We start from the raw sequence: 27,988 nt of genomic DNA on the forward strand, positions 1-27,988 counted from the left end.
TGTTGTTTACATTATTGTTACTATAAAAATATAAATAAAGCACTATATTATTGTCATAATTTAATATAGAATATACCAATTAAATAACATTAATCAGCTATCAACATTTCTATGAGTTATAGTCAATTAGTTAATATATTGTTTACTAGTATCAGAAAAAATATAATTATTACTATATATAAACTATAGAGTTATACGAAATCCATGCTAACGTTTTTATTATTTAAAAATGGTTATGTGTACAATTTGCATACGAAAGTAAGCGGGACTTTCTAGAAATAGGTACCGCCTTCACAGGCCGATGAACCAAATGCCAACCTAATGCAAAACTAAATATACAAGAAGTTATAAAAATGTTGATAAGAATTCATTTAAATTGGCAACTGGCCAATAGAATAATTGGGTTCTTATTGACTTTAACAGTGTCCAGTACTTACAAGAAAACTATCGTCCAATTTGACCATTCCTTTTCAATAGTTTCAACTCGATATATATATTCTGAAGATAATTTAAATAAATATTCTTCATCACAATTTACAAACGACAGATGGCCAAGGCATAAGACAAGTAGGATAACCGAAATGGTCTGTAATTATGCTTACAACACACCCCACTATTTAGTACTTGCTCCCCTATAACAGAAATCCAGTTTGACATAGTCATTGGTGTGTTAATGGAGTACTATCTTTAAACAACCAAAAGATGGACTTGGTTAAAGAAGTAATAACATTGAATACAATACAGCTAGGACATAGAATACTTTAGAGTATGTGTTATCTGCATCCCCAACCATGTTGAACCATGTTAAACACGAGGATTAAATATTTTGATTTGCTCCAATGTCACAATTGAAAGTCTTTAACCAAAGAGGAGATCGTCATAATTCTTTAATTAGGTATTCTGTGAAAATACGCTAAAAATACCCCAAAAAATTATTTTGAACCAACGTAATGCATTTAGATTGAATGCATGTAGTTTAATTAGTTTACTTTTGTTAATATTAGATATTAAATTAAGGCATATATAATGGTATTGAATGGACTAAAAAATGATACTCATGCCATTTTTGAAAGCTTGAATTACATTTAAGTTGTTGAGAGATTTTTCACTGAAAACTTTTTTGTGATATCTGACAAAGGTCTTTCAGATCCTTTTCAATACCACCTTCTGCTCAAAAAGTATCCGGAGTTTGTTGACATGTAGTAAAAATTTGAGCGCCGTCTCTCAATTAGTTTGTTTACAGCAGCTGTTAATGTGAGACTACCTCAAGTGAATTTAGCGCTTTTTACTGTGGAAAATTCTTGTTGTACGCACGGCACCACTGTCATCGCTCAGGCACCATATTCGTCAGATCTGGCGCCGTGCGACTTTTTCCTGTTCCCGAAACTCAAATTGCCCCTTCGTGGTAAGCGTTTTGAATCCATTGAATCGGTAAAAGAAAATTCGCCGAAGGAACTAAAAGCCATACCTGCACGGGCTTACGAAAAGTGTATGGAAGATTGGGTTAAGCGTTGGCATATGTGTATCGCTTCAGAAGAGCACATTTTGAAGGAGACAAAATAAATTGGGAATAAAATTTAAATTTGTGTGTTTTATTTACAAAAACCGGGTACTTTTTGAGCTGGAGGTATATCTAATAAATAGTTTTTACACAATTAGAGAAATATTAAGTAAAGCAAATAATTTTAGACTTAATTTTGAACGTTTTTACTTATTTCTTTTATGGATCAAAAAAAAAATGACTACTAGAAGTTTTCTAATTTTATAATTATTTATTTCAAATTAAGAGTCTTTATATAAATTCAAGGCAACCATAAGTCTAGGGATTACTTTAAACTGTTAGTGGTTATTAAATTTTCAATTTAAGATAAGAATTTTTATATATTATTGCTAATTCTTGTTAACTCATAATTATAATTAAGTAAATATTTCATTATTATTAAATTGCCGCTGAAACTAAATTCTGAAACACATTAAACTAATTCTTAATTATTTACAGAAAAGCTTTTAATATGAATCTTTCCATTTTTTGCTCTCTATTTCAAGTCTGTCTATCTTCTTTCATGTTTATCAATAATTGTCAGTCGCCAAATCGTTCAGAAATATCCAATTAGTCCAAAATTTTTGGAAATACACAACACGATATTTGATGTTAAGAGTGTTTTAATTAACAAACTTATTATAAACTATTAAAAACTATAAGTTCCGGAACATAAAAAAATAATTGGAAAATGTTTGATAATTGCAAAACTGTTTCTTTTCTTGATTAGATACAATAGTCGTAAACGAAATGAAAGTTTGTCCAGTGCTCAGTAGAGGAAAATTATTTTACAAACTATGCCATGCACTCCAAAAATATATTTCCAAAAGTTTTAATGACTTATTCACTGAAATTAATTTTCATTTTTTTTCTACATTTTATTTTGCAATTTAATATTTCAAAATGTATGAAATGTATGAAGATATTTCAAATTTACTTACCGCAAGAAGAACTCCATGGTGAACCACACAACAACCAAAATCTCCATTCTAAACAAAATGTACAGAGCGTCCTTCTCGTATTCCTCGATTGTTGAAAAAACGCTCAAGGCAAGACAAGTAAATACCATTAGAAATCTTGAAATAAATGAATAACAATACTAGTTTCAATAAAGTTAAAACATTTGAATATACAATATAAATAAACTCATAAAATTATTTCGTATGTAAAATTATTTTAAATATTTAAATGGTAAATGGTACAGTGGTAAAGTGGTAAAGCCATATTTCAGAAATTCTGTGTTTGCCTAAGGTTCGATACCAAAAAATTGAATAATAATTAAATTTTAAGTTTTTAAAAATATTATTTCATTTTAATTTGAAATTTATTATCAAATATTTGTAATATACATATATCCATATTTATGAAATGGAAATTAAATTTTCAGTTATGACGACAGTGACTATTTGACTTAATAGAAACTATTGAATTTAATAGAATAAAATTAAAAAAAAAATAATAAGAAATGATGTTGTAAATCAATACTGTTCGAAACCTCTCTATTATATAATATAATTTCTATTAAGTAAAATTGTCACTGTTATAATAACTGACGTTAAAATCAAATTTAATATAGAATTATAATTAAAATAATTATGAATAAAAAAAAATATTTAATTTCCAGTTTCGCTTGTACGAATCGTAGAGTAATATTAGCATGACTTTCTTAGTATCACGTTCCTGGATTATGTTCTATACACAAGAAGAAACAATATAAAATTATGCAATAAATAATGACACAACAAAAAATAGGGTAGCTATAATTCATTCAATTATTCTACAGTTGATTCATGATTTCGTTCTAATATAACACATCAAGGATAATCTTCGAGACGAAGAGTTCTGTGACTCTGCTATGGCTACCGTGACATGAGGTGCACGAAGGCAATAAAAGGGCGGATGTCCTGGTCAAAAAAGAAGCAAAAAGGAAGCAGTGCTAACAATAGTTTCAAAATCAGCCTAGTACGCGAAAGAGAAAAACAAACTCTAACTGACTTCTGGAAAGCCCAAAAGAACAATCAAAACGGCTTATTATTCCTGAACATATAAAGGCTGAAACTGTGCTAAAATTAAGCAAAAAAGATATCGAACTCTACACGGGACTGCTAACATATCACTGTAGACTGTAATACCATCTGAAAAAGATTGGTTTAACAGAAAACGATTTCTGTCGACTCTGTTAAGAGCAAGAGGATACAGTAGAACGTTTTCTATATACATAATACAGCGAATTTGTTTATAATAAATCAAATACAGTTTTGGGTCTGTTGGCTAATAAACACTGACTCTAAGCTTAAAGTTGACTTTTATGAACACAAAAAATTATTTACGAATAATGAAATATAAGAAATAATATCCAGACGACTGATGATGGGTGATAAAAAAATAAGAAAGTATTAACCGACGACTCTATATATATGGTTTGATTTGTTAAAGAACAGAGTTTATGCCAAAGATTATCTTTTCCATATCTACTCTGGTCTTTTTGGTTTATTTGTAATTTATAATTGGAGGCCCTATAGTCCATTGGGAGATGAGGACAGGAGAAAGAAAGAGAGAGTGCGAGATAATTCGAAAAGGTGAATCTATTAAAATTCTTTGTAATAAGTGTGTACGGAAAGTTGGAATCTTCAACTTGAGCATGGAAGCGTCTAAAGTTTCGATGAAAACATAGAACAAAAAAATGTTTTCAAAGAGGGCTAAAGCCTCTCCCAAAGTGAATCTATGGAATGTATGTACAATTAAATAAATTCTCAACTTTTTATTTGTGTCTACCAAATCTCATTGAATCTTTGGAGTACTTGCATGGGTCTTACATAAATTTCCACTCTTACCCAGCAACCTCTTCTGAAGTAAATATCTAGCAACAGTTCTGGGTTAGAAACATGTTTAAATTCCTAAAAATGGCGTAGACTGTATTGGGCTGTATTCAAGTTGAATAACAACAAAGCAATTGATGTATCAATATCAGCTTTTGAGGACGGAGTAGTTGTATATAAGAAACAAAAACACTTGAAATTAAATGATAGGTGCAAAACCGCCGATAAATTTCACTAGGGTCCAACCTTGTTGATTTAGCATTCATGTTCTTCTTTTTAAAGAAAGAAGAAAATAAGCATAACAAGACCAACAGATTTAGTAATAGCTATCTATGACTTATTTGTCAACCTATTCGTTTATATGCATATTAGTCTTCAGTTTTTTGAACTACATGAATAAAATCTTGCAAGAAGCTATTTTGTGAATCCAGTATTTTAGTGAATTTTAGTGAAACCCCAACGATTTGGGGACGCTCGGTATTACCAACTGGCGATAGCAAGGCACAGATTGGACTGCCTGACAGAGAGTACTGGACGTAATCAAGGACACAACTTAAGTCTATAATGATCAACTAAATAAATAAGTAATTTTCAATTTATTTGTCTAAAATATGTATCAATGGTTGAGGCCAAAATAACAAAATGATAAATGATAAAATAAAACCTAAATAAATAATATAAATGAAGCTTTAAAAATGTCAAGTCTGACTTTTGGTTTTAATTCAATATAATTTAATTTTTAATTTAAACAAATTTTCTAATTATCTATTATATTCCATAAGCATGTAAATGTAGCCAATTATTGTATTCGGCTTAAAAGTTTTCATATGCATTTCCATTTTAATCATGTTATGTCATATACCTAAGAGATTAAAATCACATGGGTGACTAATATTTTAGTAATATTTGTTTTATCTTCAAATAAAAGTTAGAACTTCATTGTGAGTTTTTTTTCAATTAAGATTCTTTGAATATCCATTTGAAAAATATTAAAAAGTAGGAACGGAGTTTGACTTTGGAATATCTTTGAAATTGTTTCATGTTTCATGGTCTACTATAATACTTTCCTGTTTACTCTTTTTGATCTATATCTGCCTTATTTTCTATTCTATACAACTATCGAAGATTGTTTATATAAACCTACGATAATAATGATAGATACAAGTTGGACTGAAAAATGTTTGCCCGATTTATAAATGCTACGTCATGAAAAAATATTTGACAATAATGACAAAGATATTTGTCAAAGATATTTGTCATTATTTGGTTATATTTCTAAATAGCAATTGATAGATAATAGTAGTTTTTTTATTTTCAAAAGAAAAGATAAAAAAAAGTTGATTCAACATTGATTTTTGGCAAAAAAAAAACTTAATAATTCTTTTCGAAACCCTAAGAAAATAAGTCATCGTTTCTTGGGTATATCGAATTTAAATGTGACCACATTCAGATGCAGATAATACTCACTCAAATAATATTCTTATTCCGGAAAACAACAAAATAATTCATAAAATCGTTTTGAATGGACAGTAGATTGAAATAGCAGAAAAGGTCTTACCTATAATACAAAGAATGTTTGGGTTATACATTTCTTATTTAATTTTCGATCATGAGACGTCTAATAATAAAGTGGATATAGTGTTTGGACTGAGTTTATTAAAAGTAACAACATTGGAAATTAGATGTAATTAAGCGAGATAAAAGGAATAACTTTATGTTACCATGAACAAAACCTCGTTTCATCTGTGTACTCCGAAACCAAACCGTCAATAAGTTGAATGAATAGCAATTGGTGATGTGTGCAAATATAGAGCATTTGGGTGGAAAGGTTATGCTATTCATAATGTAGAATTATATAATATAGATCAATTATTTAAGAGGGAAAATAAGGATCATCAAAAGGAAATATAATATAGCATTATTGGTGAAGAAGCTAGCAGGCTTCTCAATACCACAGACCTATTTCAACGACTTTATCGAAAGAAGTTGCATGATTCGATTGTCATATAATTTATAATTTAAAGTAGGGGTTTTTAAAATTTCTCGTTAGTTTTCTTATTACAAATTGAAGTGTTAACAAACATTTTTGTGTACATATTTTTTGCAATCTTTGTTTTAAAAAGTGTTGGTACGTTTGAAGGATGAAATTGTTAACAAAAATCCCTATGATAAAATATGAAGTGGTCTTACACTAATAAAAGGTGTCGCAATGTTATAAATAGATGATATTCTACGAAATGTGCTTTGGATTACTATTTCCCCTTGTTTTTCCCAGGGAATAGCCAGAGAGCTTGTGTCTTCAAATGATGTAGGTATATGGAAAAAAATGGGATAAAATGAGATAAAACATAAATGTCGTTGCGAAAATAGACGAATATTTTTAAAGTTTTAATCAATGTTTTTTAAAAAGTGACAAAATATTGAAAAAGTGTCGATATGTTTGTGTTGTCTCGAGTGACGATATATTTTTATAAAAAATCCGAATCTTGCATAAATGAAACATAAAAAGCAAATCTATTATATATAGCTATTAATACAATAATTCTAAGTATAAAGCACATATTATACTTAACTGGTTGAAAGTTTTTACTCTATAATGCGGTAAAAGATATATGTTATCGTCGCTGATTTCCAGGTCTTGTTCAATTTCCATGTTTAACCTTTACTTATGTTTGGTCTCTTCTAATATGTTCAATAAACTTACTCAAGAAAGTTTGTTACACATAACTCTAAAAACTGGTATCAAAATCTTACCTCAGTATCTCGATTTGATCCAATCTTTATAGCTTTAATATTACTTAACAAAACTAAATACTATTAAGCAACACAAACCTTTAATAGATTGTGATTAAGTTAAACCCGATAAAAATGTTTCTCAAAATCACTACCAACTTACAAAAATATGTAGTTTAAAATAACTTTGACGTGGTATCGTTTTCCCAAGCTAATCTTCAGTACGTTTTTTATTGAAATATATATTTATATATTCACATCACATACTTACACCATAATATGATATATGACTGCTGGTATTCCGCGCGGCCTCTCCAGAAAGTTGTAGATACGACTTTGTAGTCTTCTGTACCGAAAACCACGGCGCGTGCCGCGATTGTAGTTTAGAGGTTTGCCCAATAGTGACATTCGCGGTTCAAAAAAACTGTCGGTTTCGTAATTACCGAGCTTACATGACCTGAAAGCAAAATAAGACACACATTTAAAATTTTAATTACTAATTTAATACATCAATTATTTCTATAGACTACGATTATTTCTTAGAATTTCTGCATTCAATATCATTATCATTAAAAATAATAGAAACATTTTTTGCATTAATGGTTCAAGTGATTTCGTTTGTGAACTCAAGATTCTGTGTCCTAATTTTATGCAGTTTTTTGTTTTCTGTATTCTTCGAAACCGCAAAAATATTCTAAAGAATTATATGTATTAATTTATGGATTTTTGCCAAACTCAACAAACTGTTTACAGTGTCTATTTTTAAAATTTAAAATTTTTTTCAGTGTTTACTGCCAATAGCGCGTTTTATATTCTTTCCAACGTTTAGTCATGTTTAGTACACTGTGACTTGCATCTCAAATGCATTTAATGTGTCTATTTGTCATACTAAGCAATCCATTAATTTCTGTTGATTAACTCTGTCAGTCATTAGTGGATAATAAGTCTATGAGAAGGCTTTGAGAAAAATATAGATAAATCGAAACTACAGGTAAAAAAAAATTTTATTACCACAAAAATATTCTTTGATAGTTCTCCACTTGTAAGATGACGATTAATTATAGAACAAGTGAAGACAAATTATTTTGACAATTCTTCAAATAAAGTCTGTCAACAAATTAGTGCAATAAATAAAAAAATTATTTCAATAACGAAAATGTTCGAGTAATGCCTTAAGGAAAAAATTTAAAAAAAACTATACTAAATACACATTATAAAAGTCCAATCACCCAAAATATCGTTTTCTCGAAAGTTTACCTCACGACAAAACTATTGAAATCTTGAAAACTATAATGAAAAAGTCCTCATGACACATATGGAATTTTCTTTAGAAAATCTTATTGCCTAATTCATAATTTCCGAATTTTCTCTAAATAGACATTATAAAAACCCAATCACCCAAACTATTGTTTTCTCGAAGGTTTATCTCATGACAAAACTATTGAAATCTTGAAAACTAGATTGAAAAAGTCCTCATGACATATATGGAATTTTCTCCAAAAAATCTCCTCTTTTAATTAATAATTTCCGAATTTTCTCTAAATAGACGTTATAAAAACCCAATCACCAAAACTATCGTTTTCTCGAAAGTTTACCTCACCCCAAAACTATTCAAAACTCTCTAGAACCAGAATGAAAAAGGTCTCATGACATATATGAAATTTTCTCTAGAAAAATATGTACTTAAGTAATAATTTTCGAATTTTCTGGTGCAAATTTCGAATACGGGATAGGTTTCTCCTACGAAACAACTACAAAAACTTGGCGCTAGACAAACTAGGCAAACTAGACAGTAACTCTTAGGTATCGTAAACGTTTAACATATATAGAACAGAATATAATTTGTATATTCAACGACTTTTTATCGTTTCTACTTTAGTTTCTCCAAAGTAAGTACTATCATTTTCGTTAGAAAAACTAACACAAAAGTGGTTTATCGCAATGGTATTAATTGGAAGGTAATGGAAAGTGATTAATGCAATATATTTAGATTTAACAAGCATACTCAGGGTTTATTTATATAACATTCAAAATATTAGATAACGTGATATCTGAATGATTGAGGATTTGTATTGTTTATAACAGAAAATTAGGTAACAAGAACTTAAGTGTTTTATAAATAACATTTAATTTATTTTGAGTAGATACTCTATTTTAACTAGGTTATTTAATTTTAGTAAAACATGTTGTTATGATCATATATACATATGTAAACACAAGTAGAAGTAATTTTAGAAGTGGATGGTTATCGAAGAGAGCATAGAATTAGATTAAATTATTGGTTAGGAAAATTCCAAATTGCATTCACTACTAACTAATATCATTACTATTATAAAAGTAATAAGTAATATTATTTGCATTACTTATTGATAATAAAACACCGATAAAGAAAAAATAATTTTAGTTTTTTTAATGTTCATTTTAATATCATATTCTGATTCCATTATTTACTTATATCTTGAAGAGGTTTTCGAACAGAAGTGAAACAACAACAAAAATTTATTTTTTAAATTATTTTAATTAATTGAATTTTTGGCTGACCATACAGCTGTTTCGAGTATTGCCAAATACCCTTCATCAGTGGTCTTGGAAATAATTCTTGTATTTAATTATTCGTAAATAATTATTTTTGAGACTGCAAGTACCAGGAATCGAACTCGGGTCCTGCCAAATGTGATATCTTATATCTTGAAGAAATCTTCTCATGCAGGAACTTAGCAGAACCACAACCAACATTCAACTGGTATGATTTTCAAAACGGTGGCAACATTGTTTTGTTCAGAAGTGAGTACAAGCATTCGCGTCAAATTTGTTTTCGGATAAAAATCCATCCGTTATTAAATTAAATTGTAATAGTAAGATAGTGCTAGAAACCTGATGTTGGAATCGATAATTCGAGCAGCAGATTTAAACCGCACTGGTACAATATTCTACAAAAGTGTAATGTTGCTTGTATATGCCTATAATTTTGGCCTGAACACTCGCGCCGTCATTGTGGCATTTTCCAACTAAGAAAAACAAGCGAAGTAAATGGGACAAAAAGTACTTTCTGTCAACAAACAAATCAAAGACGCTCCGTCTTGGGACTTACGCTACTGTTGACAATTATAAATTCGAAGTTGTGAAAGACTTTTTTTTAATTGGGAACCAGCGTAAATACCAAAAATGACGTCAGCCTAGAGAATCAACTAAGAATCACTCTCGCCAACAGATTTTATTTCTGGCTAAGTAGGCAATTGGGAAATTGCCCAAAATCACGCTCTGCAAGTCTGTTATCATGCCTGTCCTGCTGTGTGGTGCAGAAGCTTGGACAAAAACCAACAGTGATAAAAAGGCGTTAGGAGCATACGAGAAAAAATTCTTCGAAAGATCTATAATCCCTTACGCGTTGGTGACGGATATAGAATTAGATGGAACGATGAGCTGTATGAACTATATCGCGACATTGACACAGTTGAGTGCATAAAAATACAGTGACTTCGCTGGCTTGGTCTTTCGAATGAAAGAAAGTGCTCCGGCTAGAAAGGTATTTGATTCGGTACCCGTAGGTGGAAAACGCGGTAGAGAACATTTGCATCTTCGGTGGAAGAACCAGAAGATCAACGATTTGGGGGCGCTCGGTACTACCAAGTGGCGACAACAAGCAATTTATCGGGGTGGCTGGCGGAGGCTATTTGACGTGGCCAAGGATGACTCACGTTTATAATGCCCAGTAAGTGTGGTTGAAACAAATCACGGGGTATCAACAAAACCGTATAATACTTCAATGTGTAAAATTAAATCTTTTTTATCTTGAATGAAATTTTGAATTGAACAAAATCAGCGTTCCAGTTGAAGATAATTGGAGCACAGATGAATAAGTTGAAAATAATCGTCCAAATACTTAAAAACGAACTTAAAATTACAAGTTTTTATATTAGAAAACGTGTTACTCATTTCCAAGGGACTAGAAAGTACTGGCAGCAGAAGTTTTTGACTATTGTAATAGGTAAATTATAGGTAAATTTAATAACAAAATAATAATGATCAAATAAAACAAAGTATTACAATCAACATTAATATGATAGTAAAATTAAGGTTAGATTAATGCAGGAGATGTCTGGGAAGAAAGGTTCTAAATGCAATGAAAGTAGTGAATTTCTACCAGATATTTGAATGTGCATTTGATATTAGCCGCTGAGTCTACTGATAGGAAGAGAGGAAGAGATATTAACGTCAAAATGACTTTTTAGGAAGTAATTGATTTTATTTTTTTGAAGTTCAATTGATTTTATTGGATATGATATGTGGTGATATGTTTATCACCACTAAAACTGTAGAGAATTCCCTGAGAATTGAGAATTCCCTGAGAGCGTGTACTTGTGTCACATGAAAGTTTGTACGATTCTTAGACGTGAGAACACAGCGATTTGATTTTTTTTGAATGTTCCAAGAAAGTAATTGTATTCTATACGTCCACACAGGTATACAGTATAGGCACATTATGAATAAATGCCTTATTTATAATTAGCTGAGACTGCTATTCAAGCAATCATAAATTTTCATAATGACCAATTTTTTGTAGAAAACGTAATAGTTATTAACCACTAAACATTATACTAATAATATCAACTGAATGAGTTTTTGACGTTCTTTAAACTACAAATGTCTGGTTATAAGATCTATTAAACTCTTAACTTCATAATCACACTGCTATTTACTTCTTAAATCATAACTCTTGAATTTAATCAAATAAAGTTTTATAATGACATTTAAAATATAATTTATGTTATAAAATTAATTGTGACTGAATTTATTTTTAATTAATTTTTAAATTTTATTTTTTTATGTTAAATTCCCTCAATACTAGTTTTTTACTGTTTATTAAATAAAATCGCTTTATATTTTTTTATGGAGTCAGTGCTTACAAAAGGGTTTCAAATAACTGCAAAAAATACAAACTATTTGCAATACTTTTTAAATAAATTCATGCTGATTCATTGCTATTTTTTACTACGATAATACATCATAAATATATTTTCAATAATTAAAAATTGTCATTTGATCTATTGATGTGCTACGTTAATCCAAGCATATATTTTTTTCTACTGAAAATTATCATATATATGTCAAGTTAGATATATAAACCAGTGTATGCGTTAACATATACATTGTACATATAATACATTGTACATATATGTACGTATATATATTAAGTTTATTAATTATAACATTTATAACACCTTTCGCACTATTGAGAAAAATTGGCATATTTGGTTCAGTAATCTCTTTTCTAAAGTAAAAAAACATTGGCGTCTATTTATATAGTCTATACTACATACTATTGTATATACATACTATTGCCTAAACTGACACGGGAAGAGCAATTGATTTAGTAATATATATACATCTTTTTCTCGTTTCGTAGATGAACTTGTAACTCAGGTTTGATCAAATTTAGCGAAATATTGAATAGGGCGGTGAACTTAACAGTGGAATGAAATTGGTTACCTGTTAATGGTAACAATTTTCTCTTAAATTTGGAATAGCTTCTTTAGATTAAAAATAAAGCTTAATTAAAGTATATCTTAAAATCTTTTGAGAATAAAACAAAAAAGAAAAGAATAATAAAGATAATGGCAATAAGATGATTATATACGTTATACTATGTTTTAAAGAAAAAATATTAAATTCCACATATATATTAATATTTTCAACTTATTGATGTTGTTCGCAGTGTTGAATTTAGTAAACATTCTTCTAGTTCTACTTAAATTAATTGATGCCTGATATGTCATTATAAGTTTCGGAAATATTCAGAACAATTTCTAAAATTTTGGATGTTCAAAGCTTATATTATTTAGAAAACTTTGGACTAATTTCTACAATACAATTCTACGTATATTATCGTATGTTATTATCATATACCATCTTACTATCTGAATATTTTTTACGACTAATTTTTTTTTTCTATCTATCTTCTCTATCTTTTCTATCTATTCTATCTATTTTATCTATCTATTTTTCTATTTTTTTTTCTATTTCCAAAATGGACCAAAGTTGAACCAAAGTGTGTAATGTTAATTTGCTGACAAAAAATTCCCAAGTTAATTCCAACCATATATGTTTCAATTGAATAATCATAATTTTATGACTGACCAAGACAAATTAAAGTAAATTAAAGATTCTAAGTATACATAAGTGTGTGATATACTGAAGACCACGTGGGCCTACGAAAAATCCGAATGAAGATGGTCAAACTACAATCTATCGATAACCTTAGTAAGACTAAGATCGATGTGGGAAGCTCTTAGTTTACACAATAACCAGAACTACTGTACTTGCAGTGACAAAGAAAAAATGGAAAATCAAACAATTCCTATGTGATTATCAAATTTTGTATGATCAATATATCTTATTGTAGATTAAGCCAGTTCACCTGAGATCCTATATGAATGTTTCAAGGAAAAAAATGTTCTCTATTAACAGTGCATTTTGACTTTAAAAAACTAAGTTTTAATTTTATATGCGGTGGTAATTCAATGGATAAAAGAAGAAGCTTTGTTATTAATAAAATTCACAAATCAAAAATTAATGAAATGAAACTTTTAAGAGTTTAATGGAATTGATTAATTGAGATTTATTAACAAAGATTTTTTCATACGGAATTGAATCTCCGAGGAATGGTCCAGGCTTAAATAATATAGTATTTGCTTGAAATTGTTTTCTATCTATTAAATACTAATACTAACTTTAATATATAGAAACAATTAAAAAAAATTAAACAAATTCAATGTGATATATGTACGTACTTATTTTGATATATAATATATATGTCGACTACTTGTAGAAATGTGCGGACTATCCACAAGCTCTCAGACACTAAGCTGGCGACTACGCTTTCGAATCTGTCGAAATATTTAATCTATTTTGGCACTGCTATGACGAAGAACAACGATATCAACCTAGAGATCAAACGAAGAATTACCATTACCAATAGGTTTTTCTATGGGCTCAGTAGGCAAGCCATGGGATGTAGAGCTTTCTCTTAACAAACAAAACTTACGCTTTATAGGTCGCTCATTCTACCTGTGCTTCTGTATGGGACAGTAGCAGGGACGTTACTACAGAATAATTAAGTAGCAGTGGAAGATCTTTGGTTCTCCACAAGTTGGCGACGACCTCCGCAACTGAATTAACTACTAACGAACATTATCACGACATTGATGTAATTCAGCAAATTAACATTAAGCGACTTCGCTAGCTTGATCATGTTGTGAGAATATACAAATATGCTCCAACAAAGAAAGTGTTTGAAGCGGTAGTTAGAGGAAGAAAGCGTACAGATAAACCGTGTGTTATGTCGAGTGATGAAGTTGAGGCAGCACTAACCGGCCTTGATGTATAAGACTGGCAAAAGCACACACGCAGCAGAGGCGGTTGAAGAGACATGCTGTGTCAGGTCGAAAACCAGTAATAGGTTATTAAGCCTATATTAGAAGTACATATTATATGTACTTCTATTACAATGTAATTGTACGTTAATCTTACAAATATTTTATATTTTAAAAATACATGATTATATATAATAATAAATTATTTCCTATTATTATAAAAACTTACTATTTGTATCAAAAAATATTATTATAGACATTATAATTACATATTCTTAATAACTATTCATAATTGTGGATGTGTTTTTGATTAAATTTCTATTTTCTTCTATATCTGTAAATTGTTTATTATTATTATTTTATGTTTTATTATTTCCTTAACAAATTTTTAAAACAAAAACATTTTCTGTTGAATTAAATTAGTTGGAATAATTATTAAGAGTATTGCTTTTCTTTTTTTGATGTGTATGAATCAAAATATAATTAAATTTTTAATCGGTCATTATTTCAATAAAAGACACTAAATTTTTATTAGAATGCAATGTTCTTTCAAAACACAAACGACTGAGAAGTGTCGTTAATGCAAATTAATGAAAAAATTTATTTATTAAAAAAAAATAAAATATTTTTAAGTGAATATTAAACTTATTGAAATTGTCATTTTTTTTCTTAAATCAATTATATTTATTATTAATTTATTAACTGATTTGGTTGTATAATAAGTGCACTTTACAGATTTTAATTATTTAATTAGTGAAAAGTAATAAAAATTATGAAATGTGTCGCAGTGACAGTCAGACATACTGAAATTGGTTTTGTTTTTAAGATGATAATTTTATTCAATAATATTTATTTATGTGCTTATATAAATCAGTTAAAATATTTTAAATTATGGAAAAAAATAAATAAGTTAATATTTGCCCTTAAATTGAATTAAATGTTAATTTTGTGGGTAAGACTTGAGTTTAGATTTAACTTATGTGAACTCTGAAGACAGTTTCAATGCTTTATTCTCAAAACTTAGAAGACATTAAAAGGGAATATAAGTTATAAATAAATTAGTGTTTATTTTTAATAGATAATATTAAATAACAGTAGTATAATAGAGGAAAATTTAGTTTCGTCTTTAATGCCAGCAAAGGTTACTGTAATCATAAAAAGCTGGCTCTCTCTCTTAAATAATTTGAAAGCACCTTACGCATTACATATTTTAAAACCCTTTAAACCTAGGTATATATTCATGTTACCGATGTGCCTTTTATTTATAAATTTTATTTTTATAATAATTAAATTATTTATTTAAATTCAATTGGCATAAATATTAAAGATTTAGTTGTTATCATAGGTAGGTAGATTATACCGGAAATCCCAAGCGATCCACTTAAGTCTATAGTATCATTACGTTACCGTATAATTATTTAAAACTCAGGACGTTAGAACCATTTAAAACCTTTGGGAAAGCTTAAAATGCTTTTGGACGTTCTCACCACAACTGCGGCAGATATGGTTGAAAGGGGGATTTAGTCGCCTAGCATGGTTACTTAAAATACAATAACCTGTATAGTACTTATAATAAATTTTTTTTTGAAATATGTTAGTTCAATTTTAAATAGTAATTCATTTTAATTGCTTCATTTTGTAAAATTTGTGTTTTTCGTAAAAATTACGGGATATTGTATACGTACAGAGGTAAGACTGTTCTATACATATATTGTAAAACAAACCACTCAGTTTCTTAAATATAATCCTAATTAAATAAGCACGGAAGCAGCCGCGCATATAGATGTTGTGGTTATTTTTTTTATAATGTTAATGTTCTATAACATAATAAACGATATTATGCTAAGGGCTCTAAGGTAAGCATTTGGGGCATAATTTGTGATAATGTTTACAAGTAAGGCCAAAATATCAGTCTTCAGTCCGCCTTCTCTAGAAAGAAGGTGGACTTTCTGGAAGTTTTTAATAAAACTATTAAAAAAATATAAGCGTTTGAGAGTTATGCTGGGTAATTGAAAATCTAATATCATGCTATAAATAAGGAACATTTATTTAGATTTCTATTTTCATAAAAGAATATTTAATAAAAAAAAAAATTGGGTATTAGTCCTGACAACAAGACATGAAGTGTTGAATGAGTAGAATGAGTAGAACAAATTTTAAGCAACCTACAATAAATAAATATTTCCAGTATATTCAATAACCAAAAATACATTGCAATGTAAAGGCATCTATTTTTGTCCCATTCACAAACCTAAATCACTTTCTTAGACTACACGACGAAGCGACGGTTTTCAAGACGATTAGTGAATTTAATAATAGATATAGTTTTAAAATTTTTTTTTACATTAAGCGGCATGTAAAATCCCTTAATCAGTGGCGTAACTACATTTTTTAGGCCCATAAGCGAATTATAATTAAGGAGCTCCTACTAATATCTTTTTATACCCTTTACACGAAAAAGTGTAAACAACTTATTTCAGGCTTGTGAAGATTTTCGTATCGTCTGTTTGAAGTCTGTTTCAGTATCTGAACAATGTGTCAATTTATTCTGTGTATCACAATTAACAAAGGCATCATTTAAATCGTTTATTCCTTCAGTTTTGTTTTCATTTATTTTAAGAAAATTGTCTAGTTTTGGTAATTTCTTTAATGTTAATAATGAATGCATAAATTTATAGTGGGGCCCCCTATGTTCGGGGGCCCGAAAGCGTTGCTTCCAGTCGCTTCCCTGTAGTTACGCCACTGCCCTTAATCCTCCACGAAGAAATCACAGCTTGTTAATTAGTGTACAGCGGAATTTGGTGGCTTAAGCAGAGTAGCTGATATTACTTACAGCTGCTTTCATGGTGCATTAAATCTATTAAAGGGAATGATTCAGCAGAGGATTTGCACCACCTTATACATTTTCCGGACGTATGCCTAACATTAATTTTCTTCAATTAGTTTACAATGGGTGATAGAAATGGCATGTATAACTTTTTAATTGACTTGGGCTTCATTTAATAAGACCAGTTCCTGAGAATTTGGTGCAGGAACCAGACAAAGCTATATTGCACTTTTTTCTAGAAATAAATGAACAACACGTCATTTGTACCTTTTTGGATAACCTGGTCTTCATATAATAAGACCAGATTCTGGGAACTTTCTCATTGAAGTCAGAAATGTTGAAGTGACTTGAAGTGATTTAAAAATGATTAAAATTTTAAGGATACATAGTCACATAAAAAATTTTACATAAGCGCAAAGTATTGAAATTCTATTAATATTTGCTCAAGGTAATTAAGTTTTCTGGACCTAGTTATTTAAGTATTATATATTTATAATATAATATATAATATAATATTATAATATAATCTATTATATTATATAATTTTTATGTATGATAATAATATATATAAATATATTTATTAAAACTATAAATATATTTAGAAACTTGCTTGAAATTATTAATTTTTTTAATTTGCTTGTAAACATAACATTTTTGTTTTTTTTAATTTTTAATATATTTTAAAATATTATAGTTATATCAAATATTAATATAAAATTAATTAAATAGTAATCGTCTTAATAATAATATAATTGGATAAATACCAAAACTATGGGACTTTTTCCCTAAGTAAAAAAAGCATGACAAAACTTTTATCTAATAAATGGAAAATTAATCTTAGTCATTGCCTAACCGTTCCACTTAGCACTTATAATGATACTCAGTTCTCAAATTGTATTTGAACGAAATAATAATTAAAAAAATAAATTAAAAATAAACCAATAAATTTATTTAACAATTTAGTAAAGCACTTAAGTCAACACTAAGGCATACATGTGTTCTAGTGTTTTTGGTTTACTTAAAGTAATTGGCACTTATATTTTTTACTTGAGCAAGAATTCACCAAGTGGAACTACGTTCTAGTGAAGCACAAATTCGATTACTAAGAGTTCCTATATGTGAATCTAGAAATTTATTTAATTTTGGTTTCCTTTGGAAAACTCATTTGCATAGCTATATGGTAAGTGCCTTGAGCCAGTGATTCCTGACCCTTGATGCAATTTAGTGTAGAGCTGAAGGGTTTTTGTGTGCTTCATCACTTGCACTGCATTTTTCCACTTTGTATGGCAAGCTTTTGTTCGGTAAATTCATGAGTTCACCTATGCATGTTACATGTCAATAACCATGAGTAAACTGCACCATTGCTACCGAAACCTGTTACCGGATTTAACCGGTTGCATTAAGATTCTTCGCTTTTGCTCTTCATTAAAATGCTTCGATTATTGCATTTTATTAAATTAAATCTTTAAAATTATAACAAAAGGCGTGAATTTGCATTTGTTTAATTAATTCAAATTCAAATTTAAGGTGTTTATGGCCTACACTTTTTTTCGAGCTCAGCAAATTTTCTGTATATTTTATAACAATTTTATTTCCTTTCAACACAAAATGTTCGTGTAATTTTTTTATTTATTTTTTTAAACTAATTTTTCGTTCAAACACATAAAAGAACTGTGTTAATTAGCTTAGTAAACACAAATCTTAAAATCACAATTTTAACAAATTTTTTTGTGTAGTTTTTCATTATGTGGAAACGCGTTAAAGTTTGAATAGTCACTTCTTTTGTCTGGGAACTGGCACATTTGGTACATTTGGCACAAAAACGACTGATAAGGAGCACCATAGTGCGGTCGTTCATCTGGAATTCGTACTTGCCTCTTTTTTTTCAAACTTTGTTCATAGAACATGATACACTCATTTAACGGATCCATTGCTGTGAATTTTTTTTTTCCAACATTAACCCACGACGTTAAACTTTAAAATTAAATACTGAAAATCACATCTGCTTGCTATAATATTTTGTATCTGAAAGTACGTATATTTATATCTGAAAATGAACTTGCCGAACGCGCTTAGCAGATACGTCTGACATATCTGAGAACCGAAGCAATACTTAAAATTCAAGTTGTGCGATCGCGTAGTTAAAGCGATCCTCGAATCACTGTCACTGATTTTATACGATATGCGTTCTGTTTTCTCTACCACACCTCGCATTTTGTTTATGAAATAGCGGTAAAGTTATAGACGGCAAAGTAAATGCACAGTTTGTATTGAATTCAGGGCTGAAATCTTATTATTTGGTATTTATTTGCATTTTTAATTACTTTTGATAAGGACAAATTGAAATTGATATTGTTAAATCAGCAAACACTCGTAAATGATTTATTATTTCAGTCACGGATAGCGATCAGTTGTGTGGTTATGATCTATCTGCAAATTGTCAGGTTTGCTCGTCGATCACGTTGATTTCTTGTGGGCTATAGTCTTTGACGTGTTGACGTAGAATGCAGATCAATTAGCAATAAAGTTTTTTACGATATATTGCTTTTGATCTTAGCAACAAATTAACTTAATTGTTGAAAAATATTTTTGGCACGATCAACAACAATACGATAACGATAACATATTTATTTAACTAACCCGTAATTAATTACTTCCAAACAATTAATATGTTATGATGTTTAGCAAATCATAAAACATTTTTAAAATTTCCATTTAATAGGCGTACAACCGAGTATAGACCCTACAACCCAAGTTCTTGAAACTGCTTAAAATTGTTTTTACTAAATCATTGCAGTTGCGTTCTTATCTTCTCTATTCCGTTTTTGATTAAAAGAGGTTTGTGAGCGAATTTCTTGGCGTACACTATTGATATGATTAAGTTGAGTCATATTAATACAATTCAAAAGAATTACTGATAATCCATTCACTATAGACTAATGTACATTAAACCACATAAATACTTTTACACCTCTTTGTACTCATTTATAAGTGTCTGAAGAAGAATGTACAAAGAATTTCTTTGTGTTCTCAGATAGCAAGTATTCATAACAATTAACTGCAAATTCGCTGACTCTGAGTAAATTAAATAAGACAAATGAAAACAAATAAATAAGCTGAATTGATTCATTATGTTCAGTAGATTTGTAGATTTGCTCATTTGAATGAAATAATATACAATAAAATTGTAAGATGCCAGAAGCAATCAAGCAATTCCTTTATAAAGTATTAAACTTTTGTGGGTTCTATAATAGATTAATATTATTGGCGCCAATGTTTATGAAAAAACTTCTTAGGCTCTCACGTAAGCACGATCAATGTGAAAATGTTTTGCAAATATATATTTATATGCACTTCATACCTATTATAGTCTATGAACGATCTACGAGATAGAAGTTAAAGCATTTCCGAGGTAAGACATTTTTACCTATCGTCGAAAACATGCCTAACGTAAACTGAATTCAAGTAAGACTGTTAACAAGTGAGTTTTTATTTGCGACATCTCGCCAAAGTTAAGATGTGCTACCACGGAATCCAGGTGGTACCAGGTGGATAATATCACAGTGGCTGAAGTTATTACCTATAGTTACGGAAAACATATTTGCAATTATATTTTTATTCAATTGGAGTTAACAAATGGGTTTATATCTGCAACATCCCACCAGAGGTAAAATCTGGTACCATTGAATTTAGTAATCCCAACTGCATCCGAAATTTTGGGATGAATCTATAATGGAATGTCATAGAAGCTGTGTTGAACATCTAAAGTTATGGAAGAAAATTATTAAAAATTCTATTTTTATTCAATATGGAGTCAACAAATGGATTTTTATTTGCAACATCCCACCAGAGGTGAAATCTGGTACCATAAAATTCAGTAATTGTGAATTCAGTAATCTAAATATAGGGTTGACTTCATAAGAGAATCACATAGTCTGTATCAATACTATCAGCAAGAGTATCAGCAATTCTATTTTCATTCAATATAGAATTAGTTAAAATTATCAACCAGGTGCTGTTACCCAAAACACAACAGAAGTGTCTTTTCCCTCACTTTCCAACAATTTGGAACTTGTATCTAAACTTTCAATGGAACAGGCTGAATTCTTTTGCGGAATTTGGTCATCACGACAAGTAAACACATAAGAAACTAGGGACCCATTTCCACTGGTTTGCAAAGTAGAATACAAAATATCGAAATATTAGTGACAAAGAAAAGTTAACACCTGAGATATTATAAAGTATATATATTCCCCATCAATTCGACGAAATCGAATAAATGAAGTCTGTCTAAATATTTACTGACCAGTCTATCTACCTTACTCTTCTTTTATCCATATATTTTGATTCACTCTAAGTTTTCGAAAACAAACGATTTGGAAAAGAGTCTTGAAACCCACACTTACAGTTCCTATAACTAGATGACAGTTTAAATCATATGACCGATATATAACAAGATAAAATCATTGTAAAATGATACAGTATAAAAGGCCGTGCTTTGGATAGCCTTAAGTATAACAATGTAATAGTGCATAATACAAGGACAATTCTTTTACTTGAAATGTTCAAAAGTAATAATTTTATGAGTAATGGAAATTTTGAAAATTTTGAGTAGTATCAGGGCTTTATAAAGAAATGATCGGAAGCTATTTAAAAAATGAAAGGAATTCATATAATGTTCAAGTAGCTCGAGATGTTTGAGTACCTTGAAGATGTTTGAGTAGCTCGGAGATGTTCAAGTATCTCGGAGATGTTCAAGTAGCTTGAAGATGTTTGAGTAACTCGAAAATATTCGAGTAACTCTACGATGTTCTAGTATCTCAAAGATGTTAGAGTAGCTCGGAGATGTAAGATTAGTTCGGCGATTTTCGAGTAGCTCAAAGATGTTCAAGTAACTTGAAGATGTTCTAGTAGCTCGGAGATATTACAGTAGCTTGGAGATGCTTGAGTAACTTGGAGATATTCAAGTAATTTGAAAATGTTCTAGTAGCTCGGAGATATTAGAGTAGCTCGAAGATGTTCGAATAGCTCTGAGATGTTCGAGTAGATCGAAGATGTTGGAGTAGCTCGGAGATGTTCGAGTAGCTCGGGAATGTTCGGGTAGCTCGGAGATGTTCGAGTAGCTTGGATGTGTTCGAGAAGCTCGAAGATGTTTCATTGGCGCGAACATCTTCACGTAGTTAGTACATCTTTGAGCAGATCTAATAGCTTCCAGTGTATCGAAGTTGTTTGCAGACCTCACTGTCTATTGAAATGTTTAACCTGATTAAAAATTCTGCTCGTATTGCAATTGTGTAATGAAGTCAGACGAAGATCTACGCTGACAGAGATCTAGTACCTAGATCATTTCAAATTTATGACTCCATAAAGAAGAATTATACCATTTAAAACATTAATAATATACAAATAAATAATTTATGTTCATTGTTATGTGAAAGTTAACTAAATAACAGAACATTTTTTTCATAAATTTTAGAGAATGTGTCATACATGCGAGTGTTCAGCAATTTTTTCTATTTTATTTGTTTATATTAATAATCTGTACTATTGTACCATATTTATGCAGTAATACATATGTATATGCTATGTATATTTATGTACCACAATTTTGTTTAAAACGTAAACAGTGATAATCTGTGTAGAAAACAATATTTATGAATTTCAAAAAGATTTGTATGTAAATATTTCTATTAATCTGAACTTTGTTTACGGCTGGAAATTTCATTGCCCCATAAAACAAGACACAAACAAAATACCGTCACTGGCGTTCTGTAAGCGAGGCGTTGTACCAGTTTAATTGCCGTAGTTAACCAAAAATTATATTTTATCAAAATTTTAGTATTAAACGGAATTGAAAGCCAAAATTTATTACCTTAGATTATTTACGACGAAGTCGGAAACACAAAAGCTTTTACGTAAAATTTATTTTATCTATTTTACATAAATTTTTTTTTTGTTTTCACCAAAAAAAATATTGAGTTCAATTTGTTGATTCCAAATCGATTTTTAAAAATTCACTTATATTTTAATAATTTTTAATTATAGTATATTTAATTATACTCATTAATTACAGCAATTAATAGCTTCACTTAGCACTTAGTTTCCTTAATTATTATAATATTTAAAGTTATAAAATGGTTCACAAAATAAAACTTTAAAATTTAAAAAAAACTTGTATTGAAATTATTTTCAAATTATTATTTGGTGCTAAAATGTTACATTTTATATATAAATTATTAATATCACTTATGCACAGGCAATAAAAATGTGTTGCGTTATTTACAAAAAGTATTCGAAGGAACAATGCAGAACTGCCTTCAATCTTTGAGGAACTGCGTTGCGACTATCAGAGGCAGCTAAGCACAAACTTGTAATAATAAATTTTAATTAATTTAAACATATTTTTAGCAAAAGCGACCCAAGGTATCCGAATGCATAGCTCTAAGAATATAGACAACGCATAGATTACAAAGTACATACACCCAAGCAGCTGGTGGCCTCATATCTCGCCTAACAATGCATAGCCAGCGCAATTAGCAAGTACACAAGTATATTATTTCTTCAATATGAATATAATGTGCTTAACAATGGACATGGCATGCACATTAGCCTAAAACTTACATATGTCGTATATATTTGATGAATTTTAAATTATTTTATGCAAAGTATATGGAAACACCGAGCGACAAATTTTGATAGGACAAATGGAAGAGTAGTAGATTTTGAAAATTTACATATGATACAATTGTAACCGATATCTTTTAATTCCAAAAAATGCTATATATAATGTAAAGAATATATTTTTTTTAATTAATTACAACTCGCGCATGTTAATTCAATATTAGCTCTTCTCTTTCGAATTCTAGTGGATATCATCACATAACGGACATCGTCATCTGCTATCCATTGACAAAAGCCAGCACAAAATTTATTATGATGGGCGAATTTTCACCTAAATTTTTCCACGGGTTTACGATAATTGGCAGTCGTAAGAGACTGTGAAGCACAAATCTGCAACTTGTTGTTCTTCTGCATACATGGGACTCCGGCAGTAGAGGGTTTAAGTTCAAAAATAGAGATTTAAAATAGAGATTTCTATATTGAACGTTCTTCCCTAAATTCTTTTCTTCCTACTCAAAAGAAGAGATTTTTCAAATATATCTTAAAATTACATGATGAAATGAAAAATTATTCTGAAAAATATATAAATAGACTTATTATAAATAACATACGTATCATAGGCCACTGTTAAAATAAGTTATTTAAACCCATTTCTAGCAAAACTTCGAATAAAATGCTAAAAATATTATAAACATTCTTATTATTGCCACAAAGAAGACTCGAACTATATTTAAAACAAAAACAAAAAAAAACCACGTCCAGAAGTACTGGAGTTCTATATACAAAAAAAATTGAGGCTATAAGCTAAAATACCTGTATATAATCATAGATAAAAGGCATTCGTGGAACACTCACTATACAACCAAATGAGATGAATGTTTCTCAATTTTAAATAATCTAAGATCACTTTTTAAACACAGCAAATTAAGCATAAAAGAAAGCTTTGATCTATAAATTATGCGACTTCCTGGCACGTAGGTAAGGAAGGCGCGAGAATCAAAGTACTAAAAAGAAGACTGAAGAAGCACATAACCTTTTTATCTACTCCAAAATTAATCGCTAGACTAAATTAAATCTAAATTAAATAATTGTAAATTACTTAAAATTATTTAAAAACCATCCTCTCTCCTCAATGTAAATTTCAGGCTATGGAAATGTGTTGTTTTATGTCAAGTCCCTAAATTCATTTTCAACAATATGTAATCAGAACAACAACAAGGATATTTTACATATTCCGGCGATACGTCAGAACCAAAAAAATTAAGAAATTTGTACTCATAGCCCCAATTACGGCTATTAGGTCTTAGAGTTTTAGACACTCGAAGCTTTCCCGAATGAAGTGCTCATGATCAATGTATTATGTTAATCTCTTCCTTCTGTAGAACATAGACGCTTAGTTTTTGTCCAATGTAACTTGTATGGTTTAAGTGATAACTGAATCCATAACTTACATTAGCGCCTTCTTATAGTGTTGATGGCACAATGTGCCATTGGCACATCACCGTTGCGAACTGCCTAATTAGTTATGTGAAAAAACATTGGTTAAATGCAATTCCTGAGGTTTAAGAACCTGAAAAGGTGGTTAATGTTAACTTTTTCTACCTTTCCGAGATTTTTGAGCTGTGAGTTACTAAGAGTGGCTATTACTTTCAAAAACCGGGTTATGCACAGAACAAGTGGAAAAAAGTTTCCAATTCATCCGACTGGTTGCAATTATTACAGGGAGTATGGTTTGAGATTCCTATTTTGACAGCCTGTTCATTGAAGAGTAGAACTGTTATAATTCAACTAATTTTTTAATAATTGCTAAAATTCATGTTAAGTAATATATACTTTCCGAGTTGTTATTTTTTGCACAATATTATCAATTAAAAACACTAGCAGTTCATGTACTAGAATATTTCATTATACGATAGGAATTTTATTAAATTTGATTTTAAAGTCAATATGACAGTAGTGACTATTTCTACTTTAATAGAAACTGTGGTATTCAATTGAGAGGTTTCTTTTTATATTTTTTTTTTTTTTTTTTTTTTTTTTTTTTTTATTTTTAACGATTCTTCAATTAAAGACAAAAATCGTTTTAATATTGCACCTAGTACAAATAACAAAAAAAAGGTACTAATAAGCAATTTTATTTGAATATTTAATGTAAAAAAAAAATGAAGCTATTTTGCTACTCGCTGTCCATTAAGTCTGCCACTGTTTTCCTTTTTAGCCGTCTAGATATTGCAACCACCTGGAGAAGACTGGATGCTGTAACGTTGACATGTGTTTTCAATCGCTGTTTGTGAGCAATGGCACACCTTTTTGCCACGACGTCGACTGTTGGTATGTCAAGGTCACGGTGGAGATCACTGTTTCTAATGTAATATGGAGCATTTACGATGTATCGTAGTACTTTATTTTGAAAGCGCTGGATAGTTGCAATGTATTTCTTGCTGGCACAACTCCAGAACTGTATGCCATAACTCCAAGCCGGCTTTAGTATTTGATTGTAGACCATTAGTTTGTTGTGGATTGCCAGTTTAGAGCGCCTGCCTATGAGGTGGTAAAATTTCTTTAGTTTTAGGTCAAGCTCTTCTCGTTTTTTCTTAACATGCGCTTTCCAGCGCAGCTTGGCGTCAAGCGTAATGCCCAGATATTTGGCTTCGTTGGCGTGTGGAATTTTTGTGGCATCGATATGAATTGGAATATGGTTATAATTTCTCAATGAGAAGACTATATGTACTGATTTTTCTTTATTGAGCTTGATTCTCCATTTTTTTGCCCATGAAGCAATTTGATTGACTGTGTGTTGCAGATTAGCCGTCGCGTCTTCTATATTGTTTTCGATTGCTAGAACCGCAGTATCATCTGCAAATGTTGCTGTAACTAGTTGGTTTGCAGACGGTAAGTCGTGTGTATACAGGAGATATAGAATAGGCCCAAGAATGCTCCCCTGCGGGACGCCTGCGCTAATCTTCTTTAGTGCTGAATGTGCATCTTCATATTTAACACTGAAGTACCTGTCGTTTAGATACGATGATAGTAGCTTACAGTATTGTATAGGCAATAATGATTTAAGTTTATGGAGTAATCCTTCATGCCAAACCTTATCGAAGGCTTGTGATACATCTAAGAACACGGCACAACACACTTTCTTCTCTTGCATCGCCGATTCAATGGCATTTACGACTACATGTATTTGGTCGATGGTTGAATGGTTTTTTCTGAAGCCGAATTGATGATCCGGAATTAAGCGTCTTCTCTCGATTATTGGTGATAAACGCGCTAGTAGTAGTTTTTCAAAAAGCTTCGATAAGGTTGGCAATAGAGATATTGGCCTATATGAGGATACATCATTGGGAGACTTCCCTGGTTTGGGTATCATAATTACCTCAGCGAATTTCCAAAAAATGGGTACATGTTTCAAACGGAGGCACGAATTAATTAAATCGCATAGGTAGATGATGCAGTTATTGGGTAAGTTCCGAAGAACTTCAGCCGTTATTAAGTCAAAACCAGGAGATTTTTTGAGTTTCATTGTCAAAATTTGTTTTCTCACTTCTTCCGTAGTGACTGGAACAATTGCAGCGTCGCCTTCGGGCCAATTTGTACTTGACCCAATAACATCTTGGCCTTCATTTGGACTGAAGGTTTTCTCTAGGTGTTCAGCAAACAGGTTCGCCTTTTGAGAATTTGTTTTAGCCCAGTGAGTTTCGTTTATTTTTACTGGGGCAGACTGCTGCATTGGTCTGTTAAATGATTTAGCAGCTTTCCACAAAGAGTATTCATTTTTTTTGTCTGTCGTGAGGCCCATCAGAAAACTATTAAAGGTATTATTTTTGTATGATTTGATGGCTGTGCGTAACTTTTTAGTTGCTCGGTTTAGTTGCGATTTAATTAACGGACATCTTGTTGCTTGCCAACGTTTTCGCAATTTTCGCTTCTCCGTAATCTTTTCTGTGATGAAGGGTGGGTATTTTTTACCATGTAGAGTTTGTAGTTTTGGTGTTGGTGTACTGTTCCATGCTGCCATCTGCAATTGCTGAGTGAAATGAAGTACTGCGTCATCTAGTTGCTCGCTGTTAAC

The 27,988-nt window shown here is 30.1% G+C and overlaps 1 protein-coding gene across 10 annotated transcripts in view; it reads right to left on the bottom strand.

Moving 5' to 3' along the window:
* Positions 1-27,988, bottom strand: part of LOC119678136 (potassium voltage-gated channel subfamily KQT member 1) — a 250,014-nt gene that overhangs the window by 33,191 nt on the left and 188,835 nt on the right. For 3 of the 10 annotated variants that reach the window (XM_038089815.1, XM_038089817.1, XM_038089816.1), the window contains exons 1-3: positions 19,168-19,443; positions 7,364-7,549; positions 2,482-2,616 (exon numbers count right to left, since the gene is read on the bottom strand). In XM_038089815.1, coding sequence (XP_037945743.1) covers positions 2,482-2,616; positions 7,364-7,549; positions 19,168-19,223 — 377 coding nt within the window. In that variant the 5' untranslated portion in view covers positions 19,224-19,443. Of the gene's footprint in view, positions 1-2,481; positions 2,617-7,363; positions 7,550-19,167; positions 19,449-27,988 lie in introns of those variants that run through there. The other 7 variants (XM_038089807.1, XM_038089808.1, XM_038089809.1 and 4 more) reach the window with 7 other exon arrangements.

This window comes from Teleopsis dalmanni, chromosome 2, assembly GCF_002237135.1.
Source record: "Teleopsis dalmanni isolate 2A chromosome 2, ASM223713v2, whole genome shotgun sequence".
Classification (NCBI taxonomy): Eukaryota; Metazoa; Arthropoda; class Insecta; order Diptera; family Diopsidae; genus Teleopsis; species Teleopsis dalmanni.